Here is a 27077-nt window from a genome sequence, read left to right on the forward strand (position 1 = left end):
TGATGTAGTTTGCATGTTGCTAGGAGCCGCTCAGAGTGAATATCTACCTCACTGAGCCACATAACGTCAGTCTTATTCGATTTTAATGACCAAATCTCACATCTGGTTTATCAATAAAAGTGTATTTCGCGGTGAAGGCAACAAGATTTGCAACAGCATTTTCTTACAAATCATTGGCCTTCTCTACCCAAATGGACAGTGGATGCTCAGTCAATGATGATATCCAAGACTGAAATCAATTGATTTTAGGGAATATCATAGAAACCCTACAGTGCAGAAAGAGGCCATTCGGCCCATCGAGTCTGCACTGACCACAATCCCACCCAGACCCTACCCCCATATCGCTACACATTTACCCGCTAATCCCTCTAACCTACGCATCTCAGGACACTTGAGGGGCAATTTTAGCATGGCCAATCAACCTAACCCACAAATGTTTGGACTGTGGGAAGAAACCGGAGCACCCGGAGGAAACCCACGCAGACACTAGGAGAATGTGCAAACTCCACACAGACAGTGACCCAAGCCGGGGATCGAACCCAGGTCCCTGGAGCTGTGAAGCAGCAGTGCTAACCACTGTGCTACCGTGCCACCCAAAATAGTTAAAAGGATATGGGGGTAGGATAGGGAAATGGATTTCATGTCGACGTTTAGGCACTTAATTTATTGAATGGCGGAGCGAGGGGCTGTGTGACCTTCTCCTGCTCATCCTTTCTTGCCTCCAGCAGTCTAGTGGACAAAGGCACAGAAACAGACACATTATGGTTAGCGATGACATATCTACTGGCTGCTAAACTGATGTATGATTGCACAGCTCAGCATTGCCGGGTACATTGCAATGGCGGTTTCTGTTTTTCGCCATGTCCTAAAATATGGCACTAATGGAAAAGGCAGTGCTCAATGTGTACTAAACCGTACCGATTGAAGGATCCTGGTTTGATTCCCGATTAATTCCACACTGTTTGTATGGAGTTTGCACATTCTCCTCGTGTCTGCCTCGGTTTCCTCCAGCAGCTCCGGTTTCCTCTCACTGTCCAAAAAATGTGCAGGTTCGGTGGATTAGCTATGCTAAGTTGCCCCAATGTCTAAAGTTTTGTAGGTTAGAGGGATTAGCCATGGTAAATGCATGGGATAATGGAGATAGGGGCGGAGGGAAGGGCCTTGGTGGGATGCTCTTTTAAAAAGTCAGTGCAACCTTGATGGGCTGAATGGCCTGGTTCTACTCTGTAGGGATTCTGTGGTATGGAGTGTTAGTTGAGCCCCACAGAATCCTTTACAGTAAAGGATAGATGAATCATTATACAGTTAGTCCAAAGTTGAATTTCCTCCCAGAATGTCAGATGAGATTCCCACTTCTAATCATTATCTAGTATAACTCTCCCTGGAAAGTGCATGGCTTTGAGCTTTGAAAAGGGCACAGCTTTGAAGCTGTCCACATTTTAGTGGGCTGGTGACACATTGCTGAGGTTCACACAATGAAGAATGGCTACTGGGCAAAGCCTCTGGAACTGTCCCCCTTTCAGGAGACGAGTGGACAGAAAAAACACATTCCCCTCACACAGTGCGGTTGTGTTAGAAAGATCATAGAATCCTACAGTACAGGAAGAGGCCATTCGGCCTATTGAGTCTGCACCAACCACAATCCCACCCAGACCTTATCCCCATAACCCTATGCATTTACCCTAGCTAGTTCCCCTGACACTAAGGCTCAATTTAGCATGGCCAATCCATCTAACCCACACAGCTTTGGACTGTGAGAGGAAACTGGAGCACTCAGAGGAAACCCACGCAGACATGGGGAGAATGTGCAGACTCCACAGACAGTGACCCAAGCTGGGAATCGAACCCAGGTCCCTGGCGCTGTGAGGCAGTAGTGCTAACCTCTGTACCACCATGCCGCCTCACGGAAACTTAACAATTACATCGGTGACAGCACAAATTTCCAACGCTCTCTTCTGGTGCACTTGACTTTCTGGAGAACACAATGCTGCATTTAAGCTTTAAAATCATTCTGTACTGTATTCACACACCTGTATGGGAAAGATTTCATTTTTAGTATTAACTCTTGTCTTATGCTTTTTTTTTCATTTCATTTTTCCTCCAAGGTCCTAGTCTATCTACTCGACAGAGTTCTTCCAGACAATTATTTTGCTAACAATCTCAGTGCTTTGACTGTTGACGTTGCAGTCTTCCATGACCTGTTACAAATCAAGCTTCCCGAACTTTCCCAACATCTGGACCGTCTTTGCACAGCAGCCAAGAAAGGCAATGATGGTAGGTTCTGAGAAAAGAAATGCAGTATTGTCTTTGTTATATAAAACCTATCAGAATGATTAATTGGAAAACATGGTGTTTTTAGTTGAACAGGCTGTTTCATTGTGCAAACTTTGACATATGATTATGATACGTAGCAGGCGATATTTAAATTCACTTAAAGCATCTATTTTTGTTCTGTCATGGATGTGGACATCACTGGCACGGCCAGCATTTTGTCCATCTCTAATTGCTCTTGAACTGACTGGCTTTCTAGGCCATTTCAGAGGGTAGTTGAGAGTGGGTCCGGAGTCACATGTAGGCCACACCAGGTAAGAACAACAGATTTGCTTCCAAAAAAGGCATTAGTGATCCAGATGGGTTTTTAACAATAATTGATGTTCGTTGCCATATTCGCCATTACTGCAACTAAAGTTAAAGTTTATTTATTAGTGTCACAAGTAGGCTTACACTGCAATGACGTTACTGTGAAAATCCCCTAGTCGCCACACTCTGGCGCCTATTTAAGTACACTGAGGGAAAATTTAGCATGGCCAATTCACCTAACCTGCATATCTTTGGACTGTGGGAGGAAACTGGAGCACCCAGAGGAAACCCACACAGACATGGGGAGAACATGCAAACTCCACACAGACAGTGACCCAAGCCAGAGTTGAACCCGGGTCCCTGGTGCTTTGAGGCAGCAGTACTAATCACTGTGTCACCTGCTATCTTTATATTTGCAGATTTATTAATTTGAGTTTAAATTCTACCAGCTGCCATGGTGAGATTTGAACCCATGACCCCAGAGCATTATCATGGGCCTCTGGTTACCAGTCCAGTGCCGTCACCATTATGTTCCCTTCTTCCCGTTACTGATGACGTTGGATTTTTGGGCAATGATACCTTACCTGCATAGTGCAGGACATAGTTGTAAAGCCCAGTAAGGGCCCAAGCTTATCCTTCACCAGTGCTGACTTAGTTGGGGCTTGAATCTGCATGGCAGGATAAAGGGACAGTGTTGCAGCGAGTGGCCGAGCAGGTCATTAAGAACCTATTAGCAGCAATTAAAGGCCAGTTGGGATTTCTGAGTTGGCCTCCAGCTTCCTCCAGGCTGCAGGGGCTAATTTTTTTTATTTCAAACATATACTTTATTCATAAATATTCTGAAATAAACCATTACAGAAACGACATTTTCAATCATTACAGACAGTGCAAAAACAGTCATATTTACAATTTCCTTAACTTCAATATTTTACGTTGCTCAGTTCCGAGACATTACAGTTCAGTTTTTCAACAAACTATGTACATTCCTCACATTTCACTGTGTGCTGTTTCTAATTTAGGTGCCTGGAGGCGGCCTCCCAACAGCAGATCAGAAGGACCAGCATTCCAGGAGGGCTTAAAGGCCCTGCCAGCCTGGCACCCTCTGAGGCAGCCCCCTGCTCCTTTCAAGCTGGAAGGCCTCTGATTGGCACTGCCATTTCAAGAATTTGCCCATTGACCTTAATTGGCGGTGAACCCACCCTCTGGCCATTAATTGGCTGCCCCAAGGAAAAATCACATTGTGAAAAGCTGTCATGATGATTGAAACAGAGTGGGACTATGTTGAGTGAATTTAGTAATTCACATAGTGGTACTGTACATAGTCCCACATTGTTTCTCACATAGTGAGAGCTTTTAATCCCCAGTTCAGCCTTACGGCAGGATTCAGAAATCCTGCCCTCAATCTCAGGGTTGCTGTGGTCTCAATGCCTCGGATCAGTAAGGGTGGGGTGAGGGTTGTGGAGGGGGTTACCAACCAACAACAGTCCTCTCTCCAGATTGTTACCTTGTACCTACACTGAAAAGTGAAATGTGGGGATATTGGATGAAGGTTTAGATAGGTGTTATACCCTCAACAATGGAATGGTTTGCCCAACTTCACCGTAGACTCACATCTCAGCAACATCAACTTGGACAAGATACCAGGGAACTCCTGTTAAGTCAGCACCTTTAAGCAAGAAGAGGGGAAATTTGGTAAGGAAAGAATGCTGACCTTATGTGCAGGGACCCATATATCAACAGAATTTGGTTCAATATAACATGGTTCCAGTTTGTGTTCATCTTTATATTTCTCCACAAGCCCCTTCACTATTCTTAACTTGAACTTTCTCTCCACGCCTTAGCCTTCATTGTACAATGTACTGTTTGCAAGGTTGAAACAATACCTCTTTGTTTTTTATCACCGACCTGTTGGCACAGGAGCAATATGGTATAGCCTGGACTTTCAGTCTCGTCCCCTTCTGGCACCTAGAACAATCCTCTGTGGGAAGAAATTTCTTCTCATCTCCATCTTAAATGGTAGATCCCTTATTTTTAAACGGTACCCCCTAGTTCTAGATTCTTCCACGACGGGGAGCTTCCTCTCAGTATCTACTCTATGTCAAGAGTTAGAATAATCGCTTCGCTTCTCGGCCTTTTGGCTAAGATCAAGTGTAGTATGGAGAGGATGCTGCACTTGGTTGAGGTCATTGGGTTACATTGAAGCTTCATATGTTTCATATGAAGCAATTTTTTAAAGCGGCATCTCGGCCTTTTGGCTAAGATGCAAATGAGCCCAAGTCTTGGAGGAGGAACCTCCCCCTTCTCCAATCAGCTTGGCTCATGTAGATCAGGCCCAGGACAGGGTGGTTTGGTCGCTTGCCCTGTCTTGTCAGCCTGGATCGGAAATGTCTCAACTTGTTGAGACTCTGAATTGGATTTGATTTGATTGAATTGGAAAAGTATATTTAAAAAAAAGAGTTAGAATAAGGTAAAGGTTTAAGAATGGGATAAAATAAAGATTAAAGAAGCTTGGATAAAATAAACTTTAAAGAATGGGATGAAAGAGAAATTGATAAGAATGCAGCCATCTGAAGGGGTTTTGATATACAAATTAGGTGAGAAGCAAGGTAAACAGATCTTTGATTAAATGAAGTGGGTAACAATGGAAGTATATAAATTGAGTGTTAAAATTGCAGAAGAGATTAGTTCAAAGTGGCGACATGAGAATACGGTTCACACACATATGCTAAAAGCCTGGCTTCTAAGATGAGTCGTTTAGATAGGAGGAGATTAAAAAGGAAATAAGGTATATCTGTACTGAGAGGAGAGGGGGGAATGGAGAAAGAAGAGAAACATTTGGAAAGCAGTTACAATCACAGTCACATCCAGCTGGAAAGCAGAGCTCTCCCAAAGCAGAATTCTGGGCTGTGGGTGGTAACTATTTGTTGGATTTAGCTCATTGAGTTATGCTGTACGCAGTGATTGTTTTGGGACAAGGGACATTTCTCAGAGTTCAGGAATGTTTTACATGTTAATAAACATTTTTTCATTTGAGTGGTTACAACAAGACTGGACTTTCCCCTCACCGCCTTGCATATCTGTCCTCACATTATGCCAAATTGAAAAAAATACTCTTAAGAACCAGTGTTCCGAGTTACCCTTCTGGGTTTGAGATGCCCCCGTGTCTAACATCAGGGTTCTTAACACTTATCGAGCTTCTTCAGAATCTTATATGTTTCAATAAGATCGCCTCTCATTCTTCTAAACCCCAATGAATACGGTCCCAATTGAAGAACCCTTCTTCAGATACCATGAAATAGGCTTCACAGTCAAGAGTATATTAACAGCAAGTCTTAATTAACAACTGATGACTATACAGTGGAGGATGAAGGTCTAGAGCTGACTGCAGTGTAGGTCTTTACGCATCTCAGTCCATCTCTAGACTTACCTTAACTATGGATCATGTGCCTTCTTACATCCAGTACTAGCCTTAGATGTACTGGACCCTACTACTAAGCCAATCTGCTCAATGTTTCCTCATTAGACAACTTCATCATTCCAGAAATAGGCCTAGTGAACCTTCTCTGAACTGCTTACAGTGCAAATATATCCCTCAAGTAAGGAGTCCAATACCGTATACAGTATTCCAGATGTGGTCTCACTGATGCTGTGTGCAATTGTAGTGAGACTTCCCTGTTTTTGATACTCCAAAAGTCTCGCAATAAAGGCCACTGGAGAGTATGAGGATGAGTCCAAATCCTGTCAACACATTTAGATTTCTAAGTTCAGATCCAACAAGATTTTTAGTTTTTCTTTCAGCATATTAATTTGTATGCCTTCAGTTCTGCTAAGCACGGTACTCATAAAATTGCCCTTGGCCTCATTTTTTGAAGGTGATGACTCTTCTGGGGGTAGAGTTTAGCAGCATTGAATCCAAATATTTCCCCATACTTTTATAACCTTCACTTTATATTCCCGCTGCCAATCCTGGGCGAAGCCAGTGCAGTTTTGGTAGTTAACTTGCAGCTGTTCAGCACTCCTCAGGGAATGTGCATGAGCATCAAGTCTCTGCTCAGTGTCTCTGTGACAGCACAGTTTCTCCATGGCCTTCACTGAATGATTGATTGCATGAGCTCTGGCTCAAAGACTTACTGTTTTATCTGTAGTTTATAGAAATCCTGATTCAGGCTGATGACTTCTTGGCGAAGGAGTTGCATGCTTTTCAGGTTCCACTTGTATTTTGATTCCTTGCAGAACAGTGGAATCATATATCACAATCATAAAAGCCCTGCATTGCAGAAGGAGGCTGTTTGGCCCATTGAGTCTGCACCGACTGTCCGACAGAGCATCTTACCCAGGCCCTATCCCCGTACCCCTACGTATTTACCCCGCCAATCCCCGTGGTGAACATGGGTTCAAATCCCACCATAGCTGCTGCTGGAATTTAAGTTTAATTAATAAAAGAAGTCTCAGTAATGGTACCATGCAACCGCCATTAATTGTTGTAAAAACCCATCACTAACATCTTTTAGCGAAGAAATCTGTCATCCTCACCTAGTTTTGGCTGTAATGTGGCTTCAGACCCACAGCAATGTGGTTGACTCTTTAACTGGTCCTTCAAAATGTCCGTGCAAGCTACTCAGTTCAGCCAAACAGCTAGCTAGCACTGTGGGTTTACAGGCATTAGGTGGACTGCCATGCATAAAATGGGTACATCACCACAACCTACTCGAGGACAATTAGCAATGGGCAACAAATGTTGGCCTTGACAGCGACACCTGCACCCCCATGAGAGAATACAAATATTGCTACCTTACAACAATGACTATACTTCATTGGTTGGAAAGTGCTTTGGGACAAAGGCAAAATATTGCGGATGCTGGAATTCAAAACAAAAACAGAAAATGCTAGAGAATCTCAGCAGGTCTGACAGCATCTGTGGAGAGAGAATAGAGCCAACGTTTCAAGTCTGGATGACCCTTCGTCAGAGTGCTTTGGGACATCTGGTGGTTGAATGCAAATCTTTTTTCTTTTAAAGCTGATTTTTTTTTCCTGTAGAAATTATTTCAAAATTAGATATAGTGGGTGCGATCTTACCAGCCTTTCATGCCATGTTCCCGCTGCAGTGAGATCGGAGAATTTGGCGCCCAGCCAAGCCTCCGTTCACTGCAGTGGGATGGAGAAATCGGCCGGCGTGAATGGCGCTAACATTCTAGCCACTGCATTCTTTTCTTCTCATCATTTTTCCTTGTAACCGTCCATCCCCCACACAGGGCCGGCACAATGACACAGTGGTTAGCACTGCTGCCTCACGGCGCCACGGACCTGGGTTCAATTCCTGGCTTGGGTGATCGTCTGTGTGGAGCATGCACATTCCTCCCGTGTCTGCATGGGTTTCCTCCGGGTGCTCCGGTTTCCTCCGGGTGCTCCAGTTTCCTCCCACAGTCCGAAAGACGTGCAGGTTAGGTGCATTGGCCGTGCTAAATTCTCCCTCAGTGTACCCGAACAGGCACTGGAGTGTGGCGACCAGGGGATTTTCACAGTAACTTCATTGCAGTGTTAATGTAAGCTAACTCGTGACACTAATAAATAAAAAAAATCCTGCCACAAATGTTCTCGTTCCATCCAATCCTTCTCCACTGTGAATGTAGCTGGATGGACATCCAAAACCAGATTCATTTCTGACCGAGTCTTGTACTGCCACTTTATGAAAAAAGGGGGAGTCGGGAATGGGACTGAATTGCCCACAAGCTTTTGTGTGGCATTGCTAACATTGTGTACCCAAACCCTAATCTGTAGCAATGGATAGGAACAGCACATACTTATACTGATTCTTTGATGTGGTGAATCATTCCAACACATCACAAAAGGATAGACTGAAATGCTGGAATTACGAGACATGACTAGTTTGCTGCAAGATTGGTCTGTTTCTTCAGGAGACAATGGCATAGTGGTAATGGAATTCAACTAATAACCCAGAGGTCCCAACCGATGCCGTGGGGACATGGGTTCAAATCTCACCTTGGCAGCTGATGGAACTTAAATTCAATTAATACGATGTGGAATTAACAGCTCATCTCAGTAATAGTGACCATGAAACTATCAATAATTTGTTGGAAAAACCCATCTGGTTCACTAATCTCTTATAGGGAAGGAAATCTGCTGTCCTTACCTGACCTGGCCTACATGTGACTTTTAACTTCCCTCTGATATGGCCTAGCAAGCTATTCGGTTCAAGTGCAGTTTGGGCTGGGCAACAAGTGCTGGCCTTACCAGCGATGCCCACATCCTATAAAAGAGTAAAGAAAAATAAAAGTTCTGTGGTTTCTGAATTTGCAACAAGTGTAAAACAGGATGAGAAGAAACACCACCCTCTAGCTTGATGCTATCGTTGTTTAAAGAGATATACCTGTGCTGGTAAAATACATTTCAAAACCATCAATTTTGTTCCCAAACAGGGAGATACATGCTGCCGCTTACCAGTGTCGTCACCATGCAGTGGTTCCTGACTCTCTTCACTTCCTGTTTTCCCAAAGAGACCATCCTCCGGGTTTGGGATGCAGTCTTTTTTGAAGGGTCAGAGGTGCTACTTCGAGTGGCTCTGGCATTATGGGCTCAACTTGGAGAGTGAGTACCTTGTATTCCTTTACGCAAAACCCAAAATTGCAGTAAAATGAAAAGTTGAAAGGCGATGGTTTGGATTAGTTAGACTACACTTCAGAGTACTCCGTGTAAATCCTGGTCACCAGATTATAAAAAAAGGAAGATTTATGAGGATGATATAAAAATGTGTGAGCACATATCAAGCTGGGTCACTTCACTCTTGAGAAAGAAGGCTGTGGGGCTGAGCGAATAGAGGTCTTTAAAATTACACGCAAGATTTTGCGAGAGGTGATACAGAGATTGTGGCCGGGATTCTTTGACCTTGCCCGTGGCTGGGATTCTCCAGTCCCGATGCTGTGAATGGAGATTTGGCTGGGCGCCAAATTCTCCATTCCCGCTGGCAGTGGTAGCAGGGCATACAAGACCGGAGAATTCCAGCGGTTCCTCTTGTGAGGAAGAGCATATCTAGAGGCCATTAATATAAGATAATCACCAAGAAACGCAGTTGGGAATTCAGAAGAAACTTTGTTAGCCAAAGTATGGTGAGAAGGGATATACTGGCACTGGAGGGGGTGCAGAGGAGATTCACTAGGTTGAGAGGGTTGGCTTATGAAGAGAGATTGAGTAGACTGGGACTCATTGGAATTCAGAAGAATGAGGGAGATCTTATAGAAACATATAAGATTATGAAGGGATTAGATAAGATAGAAGCTGGGAAATTGTTTCCACTGGCAGGTGAAATTAGAACTAGGGGGCATAGCCTCATAATAAGGGGAAGCAGATTTAGGACTGAGTTGAGGAGGAACTTCTTCACACAAAGGGTTGTGAATCAGTGGAATTCGCTGCCCAGTGAAGCAGTTGAGGCTACCTCATTGAATGTTTTTAAGGCAAGGATAGATAAATTTCTGAACAGTAAAGGGTTATTAAGGGTTATGGTGAACAGGCGGATAAGTGAAGCTGAGTCCATGAAAAGATCAGCCATGATCTTATTGAATGGTGGAGCCGGCTCAAGAGGCCAGATGGCCTACTCCTGCTCAGTTCTTATGTTCTTAATGTTCTTATAAATATGTGGGGTTATGAGGATAGGGCCTGGGTGGAATTGTGGTCGGTGCAGACTCAATGGGCCAAATGGCCTCCTTCTGCACTGTAGGGATTCTATGATCTCTCCAGAATGCGGAACTCGCTACCACAGGAAGTGGCTGAAGAGAATTGTATAGATGTCTTTAAGGGGAGATTAGACAAGTTCATGAGGGAGAAGGGAATAGAGGATTGTGATGATTGATTTAGGAGAGGAAAGATGGGAGGAGGCTTTTGGAGGATGAGCATCGATGTGGACAATTTTAACCTAATGGTCTGTTTCTATGCTGTATATCCAACGTAATCCAATGAGATTGAATATTCTGCCGTTATAACCACTTCCTCTTTTAGCCTCATTGCTACCTTCTGTCAGCATGATCCGGCTTGCTGCTTTCTCAATACCTTTAACCAGCACTGTTCCCAGTCAGTGACAGGAACGAAAGGGTGGAACAGCTCCCCTTGTCTGATTGATTGCTTCATCTCTCTTAACATGCTAAATCTAGCTGCTTATCCAGGAGTCAATGGAATGTGTCGACTGAGACACAGTGTAGTTGCTGGATAATAGAAGCTCTATCACAAGAACCCAAAGTGAAAGAGAGTTTCTGTACACAATTTCTTTGCCCAATTCGATTGGTCAATGCTTTATGGAAATATCTGAAGAAGGGAGACAATTTGTTCAGCAAAGTGACATTGTTGTTAAGATATTGCTAGTACATTGAAATGGGAATGGCTGAAACTTTTTACATTGGGAATTTTTATTCATCCATGGGATGTGGGCTTCGTCGGCGAGGACAACATTCATTGCCCAGCTCTAATTTCCGTTGAGAAGGTGGTGATGCGCTGCCTTCTTTAACTACTGTAGCCCATGTGGTGTAGGTACACCCACAGTGCTGTCAGGGAGGGAGTTCTATAATTTTGACCCAGGGACAGTGAAGCAATGGTGATATATTTCCAAGTAAAGATGGCGAGGTGCTTGGAAGGGAACTTCCAGGCGGTGTGGTTCCCATGAATCTGCTATCCTTGTCTATCTAGATGGCAGTGGTCATGGGAATGGAAAGTGCTCTGTAAGGAACCTTGATGCATTCCTGCAATGCACCTTGTAGATGGTACTCACTGCTGTTATTGTGCCTTGGTGGTGGAGGGAGTGAATATTTGTGGAAGGGGTGCCAATCAAGTTGTTCTGGATGGTGTTGAGTTTCTTAAGTGTTGTTGGAGCTGCACTCATCTAGGAAGAGGTCCCAGAGGATTGGAGAATAGCCAATGTTGTTGCTTTGTTTAAGAAGGGTAGCAAGAGTAATCCAGGTAATTACAGGCCGGTGAGCCTTACATCAGTGGTAAGGAAATTATTGGAGAGGATTCTTCGAGACAGGATTTACTCCCACTTGGAAATAAATGGACATATTAGCGAAAGGCAACATGGTTTTGTGAAGGGGAGGTCGTGTCTCACTAACTTGATCGAGTTTTTCAAGGAAGTGACGAAGATGATTGATGAGGGTAGGGCAGTGTATGTTGTCTACATGGACTTCAGTAAGGCCTTTGACAAGGTCCCTCATGGCAGACTGGTGCAGAAGGTGAAGTCGCATGGGATCAGAGATGAGCTGGCAAGGTGGATATAAAACTGGTTTGGTCAAAGGTAGCAGTGGAACGGTGCGTTTCTGAATGGAGGGCTGTGATGAGTGGCATTCCTCAGGGATCAGTGCTGGGACCTTTGCTGTTTGTAATATATATAAATGATTTGGAGGAAATGTAACTGGTTTGATTAGTAAGTTTGCGGACGACACAAAGGTTGGTGGATTTGCGGATAGTGATGAGGACCATCAGAGGACACAGCAGGATATAGATCGGTTGGAGACTTGGGTGGAAAGATGGCAGATGGAGTTTAATCCGGACAAATGTGAGGTAATCCATTTTGGAAGGTTGAATAAAGATAGAAAATATACAGTAAATGGCAGAACCCTTAAGAGTATTGATAGGCAAAGGGATCTGGGTGTACAGATACACAGGCCACTGAAAGTGGCAACACAGGTGGAGAAGGTAGTCAAGAAGGCAGACGGCATGCTTGCCTTCATCAGCCGGGGCATTGAGTTTAAAAATTGGCAAGTCATGTTGCAGCTTTATAGAATTTTAGTTAGGCTGGAATATAGTGTTCCATTCTGGTCGCCACACTACCAGAAGGATGTGGAGGCTTTGGAGAGGATACAGAAAAGATTTACCAGGATGTTGCCTGGTATGGAGGGATTAGCTATGAGGAGAGGTTGGAGAAACTTGGTTTGTTCTCACTGGAACTACGGAGGTTGAGGGGCGACCTGATAGAAGTCTACAAGATTATGAGAGGCATGGACAGAGTGGATAGTCAGAAACTTTTTCCCAGGGTGGAAGAGTCAATTACCAGGGGCATAGGTTTAAAGTGCGAGGGGCAAGATTTAAAGGAAATGTATGAGGCAGGTTTTTTATGATGTGGAGATGCCAGCGTTGGACTGGGGTAAACACAGTAAGAAGTCTCACAACACCAGGTTAAAGTCCAACAGGTTTATTTGGTAGCACAAGCCACTAGCTTTCAGAGCGCTGCCCCTTCATCAGGAGTTCTATTCACAAACAGGGCATATAAAGACACAAACTCAATTTACAAAATAATGGTTGGAATGTGAGTCTTTACAGGTAATCAAGTCTTAAAGGTACAGACAATGTGAGTGGAGAGAGGGTTAAGCACAGGTTAAAGGGATGTGTATTGTCTCCAGCCAGGACAGTTAGTGAGAATTTGCAAACCCAGGCAAGTCGTGGGGGTTATAGATAGTGTGACATGAACCCAAGATCCCGGTTGAGGCCATCCTCATGTGTGCGGAACTTGGCTCTCAGTCTCTGCTCAGCGACTCTGCGTTGTTGTGTGTCATGAAGGCTGCCTTGGAGAACGCTTACCCGAAGATCAGAGGCCGAATGCCCGTGACCGCTGAAGTGTTTCTCAACAGGAAGAGAACAGTCTTACCTGGTGATTGTCGAGCGGTGTTCATTCATCCGTTGTCTTAGCGTCTGCATGGTCTCCCCAGTGTACCATGCCTCGGGACATCCTTTCCTGCAGCGTATCAGGTAGACAACGTTGGCCAAGTTGCAAGTGTATGTACCGTGTACCTGGTGGATGGTGTTCTCACGTGAGATTATGGCATCCGTTTCGATGATCCGGCACGTCTTGCAGAGGTTGCTGTGGCAGGGTTGTGTGGTGTCGTGATCACTGTTCTCCTGAAGGCTGGGTAGTTTGCTGCGGACAATGGTCTGTTTGAGGTTGTGTGGTTGTTTGAAGGCAAGAAGTGGGGGAGTGGGGATGGCCTTGGCGAGATGTTCGTCTTCATCAATGACATGTTGAAGGCTCCGGAGAAGATGTCGTAGCTTCTCCGCTCCGGGAAGTACTGGATGACAAAGGGTACTCTGTCCGCTGTGTCCCGTGTTTGTCTTCTGAGGTGGTCGATGCGGTTTTTCGCTGTGGCGCGTCGGAACTGTCGATCGATGAGTTGAGCACCATATCCTGTTCTTATGAGGGCATCTTTCAGCGGCTGGAGGTGTCTTTGCGATCCTCCTCATCCGAGCAGATCCTGTGTATACGGAGGGCTTGTCCGTAGGGGATGGCTTCTTTAACGTGTTTAGGGTGGAATCTGGAGAAGTGGAGCATCGTGAGGTTATCTGTAGGCTTGCGGTACAATGAAGTGCTAAGGTGACCGTCCTTGATGGAGATGCGTGTGTCCAAGAATGCAACTGATTCTGGAGAGTAGTCCATGGTGAGTCTGATGGCGGGATGGAACTTGTTGATGTCATCATATAGTTGTTTCAGTGATTGTTCACCATGAGTCCAAAGGAAGAAAATGTCATCGATGTATCTAGTGTATAGCATCGGTTGAAGGTCCTGTGCGGTGAAGAGGTCTTGTTCGAACCTGTGCATGAAGATGTTGGCATATTGAGGTGCGAATTTGGTCCCCATGGCTGTTCCGTGTGTCTGGATGAAGAACTGGTTGTTGAAGGTGAAGACATTGTGGTCCAGGATGAAGCGGATGAGTTGTAAAATTGCATCTGGAAACTGGCAGTTGTCGGCATTGAGTACTGAGGCAGTTGCAGCAATGCCATCGTCGTGGGGGATGCTGGTGTAGAGTGCTGAGACATCCATTGTGACGAGGAGTGCTCCTGGTTCAACTGCTGCATGTGTGCTGAGCTTCTGTAGGAAGTCCGTAGTGTCGTGACAAAAGCTGGGGGTTCTTTGTACAATGGGTTTCAGGATGCCCTCGACATAGCCGGAGAGGTTCTCACACAGGGTCCCAATGCCCGATACAATGGGACGGCCGGGTGTATTTGCCTTGTGTATCTTCGGGAGGCAGTAGAGATCTCCAACGCTGGGAGTATGTGGGATGAGAGCACGGAGGGTGCTCTGAAGGTCCGGATCAAAGGTCTTGATCAGTCTGTTGAGTTGACGGGTGTGTTCTTTGGTCGGATCTGTGGGTAACTATCTGTAGTGTTCCTTGTTGTTCAGTTGTCGGTACACTTCTTTGCAGTAATCCGTTCTGTTCAGTATGACAATGGCCCCTCCTTTGTCTGCTGGTTTGATGACAATGTTGCGGTTGGTCTTGAGAGCGTGGATGGCGTTGTGTCGTGCTTGGGTGATGTTCGGGGCTGTCTTGTGAGTGCGGCTGATTAATCTGGCATTGACGCACCTCCTGGCGGCTTGGGCATACATGTCAAGTCGAGGGCAGCGGCCTTCCGGAGGAGTCCAATTTGACTCTTTCCTCTTCTGTTGCTGCACCGCGGATCTCTCTGTTCCGGTTCGTTGGCTGTCTCATTGTGTTCGCTGTTGGCCTCTTGGGGTTTGTGGAAGAACTCCCGCAGCCTCATTCACCTGATTAATTTCTCTGTGTCTGCTGCGAGACTGATGGAGTCTATTTTAGTGGTGGGGCAGAAATTGAGCCCTCGGCTGAGAACTTCGATTTCATCTGGCTGAAGTGTGTAGTCCGACAAGTTGACAATGGACTTCCCTGCAGTGGTACTGTTTTCTACTGTGGTATCAGGGGAGGCTTGGTTGCTGCTGGTGGTGATGGGTAAAGTTTCCTGTTCTTGGTGTGCATGTAGATGGTGTAGTTCCTTTGTCTCGTCTGCTTGGCAGAGTTTCGCAGTTGGTCTGCGTCCTGAGCGCAAGTTGAGAATATGGACTCTATCTTGGTTTCCAGGCTGCGGCGTTTGCTGTAGAGCTGATGTATGAGGTGGTTGAGGAGGGTGAGAGAGGTGCGATGGCAAAGTCTCTCAGCGTAGCCTGTGTTATTGACCTGAGTGGGTTCGTGACAATACGCTGGAGACAATACACATCTCTTTAACCTGTGCTTAACCCTCTCTCCACTCACATTGTCTGTACCTTTAAGACTTGATTACCTGTAGAGACTCGCATTCCAACCATTATTTTGTAAATTGAGTTTGTGTCTTTATATGCCCTGTTTGTGAACAGAACTCCCACTCACCTGATGAAGGGGCAGTGCTCCGAAAGCTAATGGCTTGTGCTACCAAATAAATCTGTTGGACTTTAACCTGGTGTTGTGAGACTTCTTGCAGGTTTTTTACACAGAGCGGGGTGGGTGCCTGGAACTCGCTGCCAGGGGAGGTAGTGGAAGCAGATACGATAGTGAGTTTTAAGGGGCGTTTTGACAAATACATGAATAGGATGGGAATGGAGGAAAATGGTCCCCAGAAGGGTTGGGGGTATTAGTTAAGTCGGGCAGCATGGTCAGTGCAGGCTTGGAGGGCCGAAGGGCCTTTTCCTATGCTGTAATTTTCTTTGTTCTTTGTTTTTTGAAAGTGGAAAATATTCCATCACCTTCTTGACATGTGCCTTGTAGATTGTGGACAGGTTTTGGGGTGTCAGGAGGTGAGTTCACCACCACAGAATCCCTAGCTTCTGACCTGCTATTGTAGCCACAATGCCGATATGGCTAGTCCAGTTGTGTTTCTGGTCAGTGATAACCCCCAAGATGTTCATAGTGGATGATTCAGTGATGGTAATGCCATTAAAAATGTCAAGGGGCAATGGTTAGATTCTTTCTTGTAGGAAGTGGCCATTGCCTGGCATTTGTGTGGTGCAAATGTTACTTGCCACTTGTCAGCCCAAGCCTGGATATTGTCCAAAGTCTTGCTGTATTTGGACATGGACTGCTCCAGTAACTGAATAGTCGTGAATGGTGCTGAACATTGTGCAATCATCAGTGAACATCCCCACTTCTGACCTTATCATTGATGGCAGGTCATTGATGAAGCAGCTGAAGATGGTTGAGCCGGGGACATTACCCTGAGCAACTCCTGCAGTGATGTCTTAGAGTTGAGATGATTGACCTCCAACCACCACAACCATCTTCCTTTGAGCTAGGTATGACTCCAACCAGCGGAGAATTTTCCCTGTTTCCCATTGACTACAGTTTTGCTAGCGATCCTTGATGCCACACTCGGTCGAATGCGGCCTTGATGTCAAGGACTATAACTCTCACCTCACCTCTGGAATTCAGCACTTTTGTCCATGATTGACTTAAGGCTGTAATGAAGTCAGGAGCTGAGTGACCCTGGCGAAACCAAAACTGGGCATCCCTCAGCAGCTAATTGCAGAGCAGGTGCTGCTTGATAGCACTGTTGATGACTCCTTCCATCACTTTACTGATGATCGAGAGTAGACTGGGCTGTAATTGGCCAGGTTGGATTTGTCCTGACTTTTGTGTACAGGACTTACCTGAACAATTTTCCACATTGCTGGGTAGATGCCAGTGTTGTAACTGTACTGGAACAGTTTGGCTAGGGGAGCGGCAAATTCTGGAGCACATCTTCAGTACTTTTGCTGGAATATTGTCAGTGCTCATGGCCTTTGCAGTATCCAGTGTAATCAAATATTTCCTGATATCACATGGAGTGAATCGAATTGGCTGAAGTCTGGCATCTGTGATGCGGGGGACTTTTGGAAGAGGCAGAGATGGATCATCCACTCGGCATTTCTGGACAGTAACCCAGACACCAAGGGCTGCCTCTGGTTACAAACCCCAGGTGAAACAGAGCGCTGCATTTTGTTTTGGGGAGCTGAACTCAGCCATGAGGAGAGTAAGTTGGAGCCTGTCCAAATCTGGTGAGAACCGGAACCCTGGGGCAGCATCTTGCCAATGGCAGCCTATCAACAGCCGGAGCTACTGTCCAATTGAAGACGGCAACCTGTTCCACCCCCAATGGCGAGGCAGCCTCAAGGAGTATGCGTATATCTCAGGCCACAACGATTGGGAGCTAGAGGGGAGCGGTTTTGTCGGCAGTTCCTTGGGTGAAGAGGCAGCCAGTGACCCTGGAGTGCCCTGATCAATGAGGGCAAAAGCCAATGGAGTGAGGTGGCTCCATTGGCTGCCCAGCAGGTAGCCATGCCATCAATATTCCCACCTCTGGCACTATGCTGCGGCAGTGTGATGCATGGAGCCCTGCCCAATATCTTCCTCTACCATCTTGCCAGCCCTCCCGCTTCCCAGCCTGTCTCATAGAAAATAGAACCAGGATTAGGCTGTTCGGCCCTTCGAGCCTGCTCCGCTATTCATTTTGATCATGGCTGATCATCAAATTCAATATCCTGGTCCCCCTCCCCACCCGCCTCCTCCCCCATATCCCTTGATCCCTTTTGTCCCAAGAGCTGTATCTAATTTCTCCTTGAAATCACACAATGTTTTGGCATCAACTGCTTTCTGTGGTAGTGAATTCCGCATATTCACCACTCTCTGGGTGAAGATATTTTTCCTCACCTCAGTCCTAAAAGGTTCACCCCCTTATCCTCAAACCATGACCACTAGTTCTGGATTCCCCCACCATTGGAACATTCTTTCTGAATCTACCCTGCCTAACTCTGTTAGAATTTTATAAGTTTCTATGAGATCCCCTCTCACTCTTCTAAACTCCATTGAATACACTCCTAACCAACTTGGTCTCCATTGAACTGGAAAAATTCAGCTCATGATCAGGCTGATAGTGAAGCTTCATTTTGTGGGAGGGAGATGTCTGGAACGTCTGCCCTGAATTTGATTGAAGAGCCACAGAAATCTCTATCGGGTTATATTCCCAAAGTTGCTGCTGCTGTTCGACAAACATCATGACAGACAATTGAGTGAACTGTTGGCGATTCACTCCCATTAGCTTAGGCCAAATGCTTGACAGACAAGATTGACATCTTCAACCTCATTGGCCTGTCATTTCCAACAATTCGATTCACTTTAATGAATCAGATTTCTGAGACAGTGTGCAGGATGATTTAACGTTCATTTATTTTTTAATCTCAAGTGTTGCAGGATTTGATAACAGTAAATATTAAATTGCTGTCTTAACATGATGCTGATAAAATTTCCAGTTGATACCCAACTTTATATCATCTGCAAATTTGGCGACAATACATTTAGTTCCCTGTTCCAAATCATTAATATATAATGTGAACAGATGGAGTCCTAGCACAGATCCCTACGGAATCCCACTAACCACTGACTACCAATCAGAAAAAAAACATTTATGCCAACTCTTGCTTTCTATCTGCCTACCAGTTTTCTATCCATCTCAAGACTCTATCCACAATCCCATGTGCTTTAACTTTACATAGTAGTCTGTTATATGAGACCTTTTCGAAAGCCTTCTGAAAGTCTAAATAAACCACATCCACTGGTTCTCCTCGTTCAACTCTGTTAGTTACATCCTCAAAGAATTCCAATAAATTCGTCAAGCATGATTTCCCTTTTGTAACTCCATGCTGCCTTTCTGATTATACCACTGCCTTCCAAATGCTGAGCTATAAAATCCTAGATAATGGACTCTAGCAACTTCCCCAGTACGGACATTAGGCTCACTGGTCTATAGTTCCCTGTTTTCTCTCTACTGCCCTTCTTGAATAGCGAGCTTACATTAGATACCCTCCAATCTGTAGGAACCAGTCCAGAGTCCAAAGAATTTTGGAAAATAACCACCAATGGATCTACTATTTCCAGGGCAATTTCATTAAGTGCTTTGATAAGATTATCAGGACCTGGAGATTTATCCACCTTCAATCCCATTAATTTCCCCAAAACCATTTCTCTATAAATGCTGATTTCCTTCAGCCCCTCATTAAAACATGTTTCTCTCAGCACTTCTGGTACATTTTTCATGTTTTCCTTTGTGAAGACTGAAGCAAAGAATGAATTTAATTCGTTAGCCATTTCTTTATTCCCTGTTATGAATTCTCCAGTTTCTGACTATAAGATTTTTGTCAATCTTTTTCTCTTTAGATACCTAGAGAAACTTTTACAGTCAGTTTTTATTTTCTCTGCTAGCTTACTTTCATACTCTATTTTTCCCTTCTTAATCAATCCCTTGGTCCATCTTTGCTGAATTTTAAACTGCTCCCAATTAGCATAGGCCCAACCTGCTTCAGGTTTCCTCATTAGACAATCCTTTCAACACTGGAATCAGCCTAGTGAACCTTCTCTGAACTACCTCTAATGCAACGATATTCCACCGAGACCAAATCCAAATGGGGTACTCTAGGTGCAGTCCCACCAATGCCTCGTGGAGCTGTTTTAAGATCAATGCCAGGATCCTGGAAAGCATAGATCGTTTTCCTTTCTTGGGGGCTTCCTTGCAAGGAAGGCAGGCATAGACAACAAATTTCATCATCGCCTCCAATGTGATATCTCAGCCTTTGGCTGACTGAGGTAAAGAATGTTTGAGGAACAGGTCACAAAGTCAAGACTAAGGTCATAACTTACGAAAAGCAGTAACCCCCATGTTTCCATTTGCTTTGGAGGCTTCGACACTCTGCATCAGGCAGCTTAATATACTGGAGAAGTACCACCAGTGGTGCCATTGCAAGATTCTCCAAATGCGGTGGCAGGAAAGGTGGCCAAGCCACAGTGTCCTCTCCCAAACCAACATCGAGGCACTAATCACTCAAAACCAGCTCCACTGACTGGGAAATGTCATTCACATGTCTGACACCAGACTTCTGAAGCTGTTGCTCTCGTCTGAACTCAGTCACAGCAGGAGATTCCCGGGACGATTGTGGAAGCGCTTTAGGAATGTCTCCCAAACATCCCTGAAGAGGTCAAACTTTCCTGCCAACTCTTGGGAGGCCGTGTCTTGAGAAGACGGAAATTTCATCGGGAACAAGCAGAGGTGAAGTTGTCTTGTCGGAGGGAGCGTGCAAACCTCCAAACAACCCACCCACCACCCCATCGATTACCATCTGCCCCACATGTGGCAGCATCTGCAGATTGTACATTGGATTGATTAGCCATCTCCGAACCCAGCAAACTGGAATTGAAGCAACTCATTCTTTATCCTCATAGAAATCATAGAATCCCTACAGTGCAGAAAGAGGCCATTAGGCCCATCGAGTCTGCACCGACCACAATCCCACCCAGGCCCTACCCCCATATCCCTACATATTTACCCGCTAATCCCTCTAACCTAACATCTCAGGACACTAAGGGGCAATTTTTAGCATGGCCAATCAACCTAACCCGCACATCTTTGGACTCAAGGATTACCTGAAAAGGAGACAGTTAGAGCAAGTCGTCCCTACGTTTATTTATTTATCATTCTTGGGATGTGGGCGGCACTGGCTTGGATAGGATGTATTGCCCATCCCTAATTACCCTTGAGAAGGTGGTGTTGAGCTGCCTTCTTAAACCGCTGAAGTTCATGTGTTGTAAGTACACCCACAGTGCTGTTCGGAAGGGAGTTCCAGGATTTTGACCCATTATGCATCATCCCCTTCGCACTAAAAGCCAGTATTCCACTTGCGTTCCTAATTACCTGCTGTTCCTGCATGCTAACGTTTACTGATTGATTCATTCACAAGGACACGGGGCGGCACAGTGGCACAGTGGGTAGCACTGCTGCCTCAGCGCCAGGATTCAATTCCGGCCTCGGGACTCTGTCTGTGTGGAGTTTGCACGTTCTCCCTATGTCTGCGTGGGTGTCCTCCGGGTGCTCTGGTTTCCTCCCACAGTCCAAAGATGTGCGGGTTAGGTTGATTGACCATGCGAAGTTGACCCTAGTATCAGGGGGATTAGTAGGGTGAATATGTGGGGTTGCGGGAATAGGGCCTGGGTGGGATTGTGGTCGGTACAGACTTGATGGGCTGAATGGCCTCCTTCTGTACTGTAGGGTTTCTATTATTCTATAACACTCGGATCCCTCTGTACCGCAGCATTCTGTAGTACCATCTTCTGCAGACTTAATATCGATTCACCTTGGCCAGGCAGCACCATGGGTCATTAATTTCACAGTAACTTCACTGCAGTGTTAATGTAAGTCTTACTTGTGGCTAATAAATAAACTTTAACTTTACTAATGTGGCCTTCTCTCAATGCATCAGTATGGATCCATGAAGGAACATTTTCCGTCTCTTGAAATTACTCATGTTTGTTCCAAGATGCATAATGTAAGCAAAATAGCACATCATGCCAAGCACTAAGGCTTCTTTCCAATTCCTAAATAGTTTGTACATTCCTCCCACTGAATTCTGCTCTCATAATGTGAAGTAGTCAGTGCCAATCACAATTAGATTATAAATGTCATTACTTTCTGTGATAATTCACTGAGCTGTTAATAGATAATTACACTGACATTGCTGAATAGATTTCAGTGTCATAGCCATGATTGTATTGTTGGAAAATTGCAATAACCACTTGGGCAAATTATCTTAATTTTCAGGGCATCTAATTGGTGATGAAAATCCTTATGTACCATCTGCAATTATGACAAAAATAAGATCTTGCAAACAAGAAATCTAATTATGCTAAAAGGATTTTGCAGTGGAATTTATTGCAAGGATTTGGGTGGTAGATAAATTAAAAAGGGTACATCAGATTTGGGAGAGGTGGTGGCATGGTGGTATTATCACTGGACAACTAATCCAGAAGACCCAGGGTAATGCTCTGGGTTCGAATCCCACCGTGGCAGATTGGATTCAATAAAAATCTGGAATTAAACGTCTAATGCTGACCACAAAATGATTGTCATAAAAACCCATCTGGTTCACTAATGTCCTTTAGGAAATCTGCCAACCTTACCTGCCCTATTCTGGCCTATATATGTGACCACAGAGCCACAGAAATGAGCAGTGACGTCCACATCCCATGAAAGAATAAAGGATGATCCATCAGCTACTTTGTTCTGTACAAAGGTGTAGGATGGATGGGTGGGACAGCCAGGCAGTGAGGCCTGTAGGAGGGGAAGGTGGAATGCCCATTCTCTGCCAGCCTCTTGATCTTTTAAAGGGACAGGAACCCTAACTACAGCTCATTGGCTGCAGGATGGGCCCAAACTGTGGTCCAGGGTCTCCCAGACAACTAAAGCTGGGCTGCCCTGAGCTTTCCGACTGGTTATCATTTCGGCAGCACCTCCTCTTGTGTGCCCAACATGAACTCTGAACAAAAAATGGTGTCTTCAGGAACGGCTTCCAGCAATACATAGGGGACACTAAATGGCTCAGTGTACAAGTGCTCAATATAGCAACAGGAAACGTTAACTTCCATAATGGTCAGAAAATTGTGGACAGCACACAAGAATTCCTGAAATGGGCAGTCTGTAGTCAAGGCACTTCACCAGTAGAATGTGTGACGAAGCCAGCCTTTGAATATAATGATATTGATTATTGTCGCTGCAGTTTTGAAGTGCTTACATAGCCAGTGCAGACTAGTCCCTTTTTTAGACACAGTCAGAGCTGTTCATTAGTACAGCAAGATGCTGAAATATGGCTGTGTGATTCTGGTTTTGGGTGGGTTGTGGGGGTGGTGGGGGGGTTGGGGGGGGTGTGGAGTTCGCCACCTGCTGCCTGAAGTAATCAGAAATGAATATTGGATGGTTTATATAATGGGCAGGAGATTTGATACCTCCCATTTTTCATAACATTTGTTTAAGTTTATAAGTTTATTTATTAGTGTCACAAGTAAGGCTTACATTAACACTGCAATTAAGTTACTGTGAAATTCCCTGAGTCGCCACGGTCCGGCGCCTGTTCAAGTCAATGCACCTAACCAGCACGTCTTTCAGACTGTGGGAGGAACCCGGAGCACCCAGAGGAAACCCACGCAGACACAGGGAGAACAGGCAGTGATCCAAGCCGGGAATCGAACCCGGGTCCCTGGAGCTGTGATGCAGTAGTGCTAACCACTGTGCCACCGTGCCGCCCTGTTTGGACCCCTGTGATGGCGTTTGATTCTATGAAGTACCTTTAAATTATACTATTAAGATCACTATTGCTTAAGTCTAGTTTAATTGCTTCTGTGAAGTTAGTCCATGTTGGATGGCGTATCTTCTGGAGGTTTGTATAAACTGACCAAGAGTTACCAATATTTGCTCAAGAGGCGATGATGGAATGTATTCAGCAAATCCAGTTTTCTAGATCAACAACGTAAACTTTAAAGAGGTCAGAGCCAGACACTGTGAAGAGTTACAACTCTTGGCTTTGACAGGCTCCCATTGGCCACAGAATTAAAGAAGCTCTGAATTTGGTGGCTACAATTTACTCTTTAGTGCGTGAGTTGAGGAGACAGACAGTGTGGAAAGAATATTCCTCGTAATGCTGTGACATTTCTAATGGTTCTTTTTTCAGTCCAGGAAGGAAGATCTGGCTAATTCTTCAGTGCTACTGGCTGACGACCTATGAACTTCATCACCCCGCTATGATTTCAAAGAGGTCCCCTAGCTAATATAACGCAGTATGATGTATGCTCAGTAAGGTCTGGTTCTTGCTGGTTTGTGTTAACCGCACTTTGGCTTGTCACAGGTGGATCAAGAAGTGTCAAAGTCCCGATGAAGTTTCCCAGTGGCTGAGCCAGGAGCTAATGGAGACTAAGTTGATGGACTGCGGTGAGCTGATGCAGGTGAGAACATTAAACCCAACATTTCTGGTGTGCAGTGGCAATCCCAGGGTATCGCAGTGCCACGCGGGGAGGTCTCGGCTGTCGGCTCAGGAGCTGTACCCACATCTGAGTGGGAAGGCTGAGAGTTCAAGGCCACTCCTGAGACTTGAGCATGTAATCTTGGCCAAGTATTCTGAACTGGATGTCCCCAATGAGGCTTCAAGAAATCCATCAAATCAGCATTTTACAAGATTAAAATCGGTTTAAAAATCCCATATATTTTGCTGCATTATTCCCCGACACGCACTGGGAGCACATTTCATAAAATTGCACGCTCCAGGCAAAGGCAGAAGCAGGAAGTGAAAAAGAGAACCAAGGTAAACTCGGTGCCCCTGTCACTGGTGTGGAGGAGAAGCTCGCCCTCAACCCGCTTCTCCACCATTAGTGACAGGTGGTAGCAGCTTCTTTTCCCAGAAGGCTGTGCAGCGTGTGGTCTCTTGGCCACCATGCTTAAATTGGGAGGAGTGAGGCCACTGGCCGGTAGGGGTTTGATGCCCTTTTTGTGCGATAATGAGGCGAGATCTAATGACAAGAGTGTTGGCAAATGTACAGCTGATTTTAGGCGTTAAACAGGTCCTGACTGCTCCTGCCTAGTGGACTATTCCATGGCACTATTCGAGGAAAGGCCTATATTATCTGCTTATTTACTCATTACTGTTTGTGGGAGCTTGCAGTGCAGAAATTAGCTGCTGCGTTTCCGTACATTATAACAATGATTAGATTTGAAAAGGGCTTCATTGCTTATGAAGCAATATGGCACATTGTGACGGATCATTCTTTTATTCAGTCTCCTGCCTCTTACCAATTGTGTTCAGTGGGTTATTACCATCTTCACTGAGTTTCATTAATTCATATTTACAAGTTTGTACTTGTATTTTTCTATTCGCTTCAAAAGATTTTATTAAAATATTTGGAACTGTGGTTCTACTATACAACGTTCTTTGATTTTTGCTGAACTTGGATTAAATGAAAACTGTCCTCTTACTATAGTACAAGTCTACTGTGAAACAAGTTTAAACATTCTAGTACTTTTTTTTCTTTGTGGAACTTCAATCTACAACAAAAGCTGGTTGTAATTTGGAATACATTGTTATAAAATTTGTATTTTAGCCGTTTTTAGCCAGTGGTGGGAAAGTTGTACACCTGGGGAGGACCCTCAGTAAAACCTGGCAGTTTCCCTATCGGCTTGGAGCAGGTTTCCTTCCTGATTGGGCACCCTGTGGTCGATTGAGGAACCCCCCAGTACCGGCCCCCACTAGAAGACCAAGCCGCCCACATGATTGACTTCTTTCTCCCCACCCCCTTGCCCAGGCCTTTCTGACTCTCTCTCCCAGCAAACCCTGACCCCACCTATTGGCACAGTCCTCTGTGATGGTGGCTGGTCCAGGACTGCTGCAGTTCCAGCAGTGGCCGCCTCTCCTAACGGTGCCCTTGGGCCTGAAGAGCTGCTAGCCCGCTGATATGCCAGCTGCTCTAGGGGGCAAGACATCCTGCCTCCGAGAGGTGGGAATTATGACCACAAACAACTAACTGCCTGAGGGCCGTAAAACCAGGTTGTGGTTTCCAGCACTCGGTGGAGGCTGGGTTTCCCAGATTTTCCAGCCAATGGGAGGGGATACTGCCGCCATGTAAAATTCCAGCCCTTGCGTGTTAACTTAACCTGTGCCTGACTGTATTTTCTGATCCACCCTCTTTACCCTATCCCAAAACCAGCTTTAGAAGATTATTTATTATTGGTCATTTGAATGAAGATGTACTTCCGGTCTGGAAAGGAAGGATTTACAAGACCCATTACATTTGCGTTACACCTAATTATCAATAATCACTGACTGTCCTACCTAATGTTCTGACTATGTGTGACTCCTAGTGCTTCTGCCTCTGAATGCAAAACGTGCTCCAGTCCAGGTCAAGTACAGACTTGTTGGCACGTTACCATGCTTCACTGGGCTGGCAGGACCCAAACATATCTAAGGTGGTGATCAGCCACTGGATTTATGCCCCAACAACTGGAGCAACACATCATACCTCATGTACCATTTTGCACTACAGCATTGACTTTGATTATTTCACAGAAATCCAGAGCCATTGTGTTGTGTGTTTGTTCCTTTTGTCGCATCTGAAAACGAGAATAATGTTGATCGCGTTATGCTTTCCCCCACATAGAAATATAGAAGATAGAAGCAGGAGTAGGCCACTCGGCCCATTTTGATCATGGCTGAGCATCAAATTCAATAACCTGATCGCCCCTTCCTCCCATATCTCTTTAGCCCCAAGAGCTATCACAGTGATTAGCACTGCTGCCTCTCAGCGCCAAGGACCCAGGTTCAATTCCCAGCTTGGGTTACTGTCTGTGCAGAGTCTGCACGTTCTCCCCGTGTCTGCGTGGGTTTCCCCCAGGTGCTCTGGTTTTCTCTCTCAGTTGGAAAGACATTCTTGTTAAGTGCTGAATTCTCCCTCAGTGCACCCGAACAGGCACTGGAGTGTGGTGACTAGGGGATTTTCACAGTAACTTCATTGCAATGTAAATGTAAGCCTACTTATGACATAAATAAATAAAATAAACTAATTTCTTCTTGAAATTACATGTTTTAGCCTCAACTACATTTTGTGGTAGTGAATTCCACACATTCACCACCCTCTGGGTGAAGAAATTTCTCCTCACCTCAGTCCCAAAAGGTTTACCCCTTATCCTCAAACTATGACCCCTACTTCTGGACTTCCCCACGTAAAACATTCTTCAGGCAACGGAGCGACTCACAAGATGGTAGCAATCTGGGATCTGTACCTTCTTTAGGATATTTTGGCTCGAGCAGGCTCTGATAAATTGTTTCCTAATTTGTTTTCATAAAGAGGTTATGCTGGGAGTGGCTGTAGTTGTTAGCAACAGTTGTCTAGAGTCACAGATTTAAAGTA

The 27077-nt window shown here is 45.1% G+C and overlaps 1 protein-coding gene and 1 non-coding gene across 2 annotated transcripts in view; both read left to right on the top strand.

Moving 5' to 3' along the window:
* The window catches only part of LOC144479253 (TBC1 domain family member 30-like), a 95596-nt gene that overhangs the window by 58609 nt on the left and 9910 nt on the right, over window positions 1–27077 (top strand). Inside the window, exons 6-8 of the mRNA XM_078197924.1 lie at window positions 2106–2274; window positions 9018–9186; window positions 24029–24125. Coding sequence (XP_078054050.1) covers window positions 2106–2274; window positions 9018–9186; window positions 24029–24125 — 435 coding nt within the window. The remainder of the gene's footprint in view (window positions 1–2105; window positions 2275–9017; window positions 9187–24028; window positions 24126–27077) is intronic.
* LOC144479328 (U2 spliceosomal RNA) lies at window positions 4699–4894 on the top strand. The gene has a single exon (XR_013495514.1). It is a non-coding gene; the product is annotated as a U2 spliceosomal RNA (small nuclear RNA).

The sequence above is a fragment of the Mustelus asterias genome, chromosome 25, assembly GCF_964213995.1.
Source record: "Mustelus asterias chromosome 25, sMusAst1.hap1.1, whole genome shotgun sequence".
In the NCBI taxonomy this organism is placed as follows: Eukaryota; Metazoa; Chordata; class Chondrichthyes; order Carcharhiniformes; family Triakidae; genus Mustelus; species Mustelus asterias.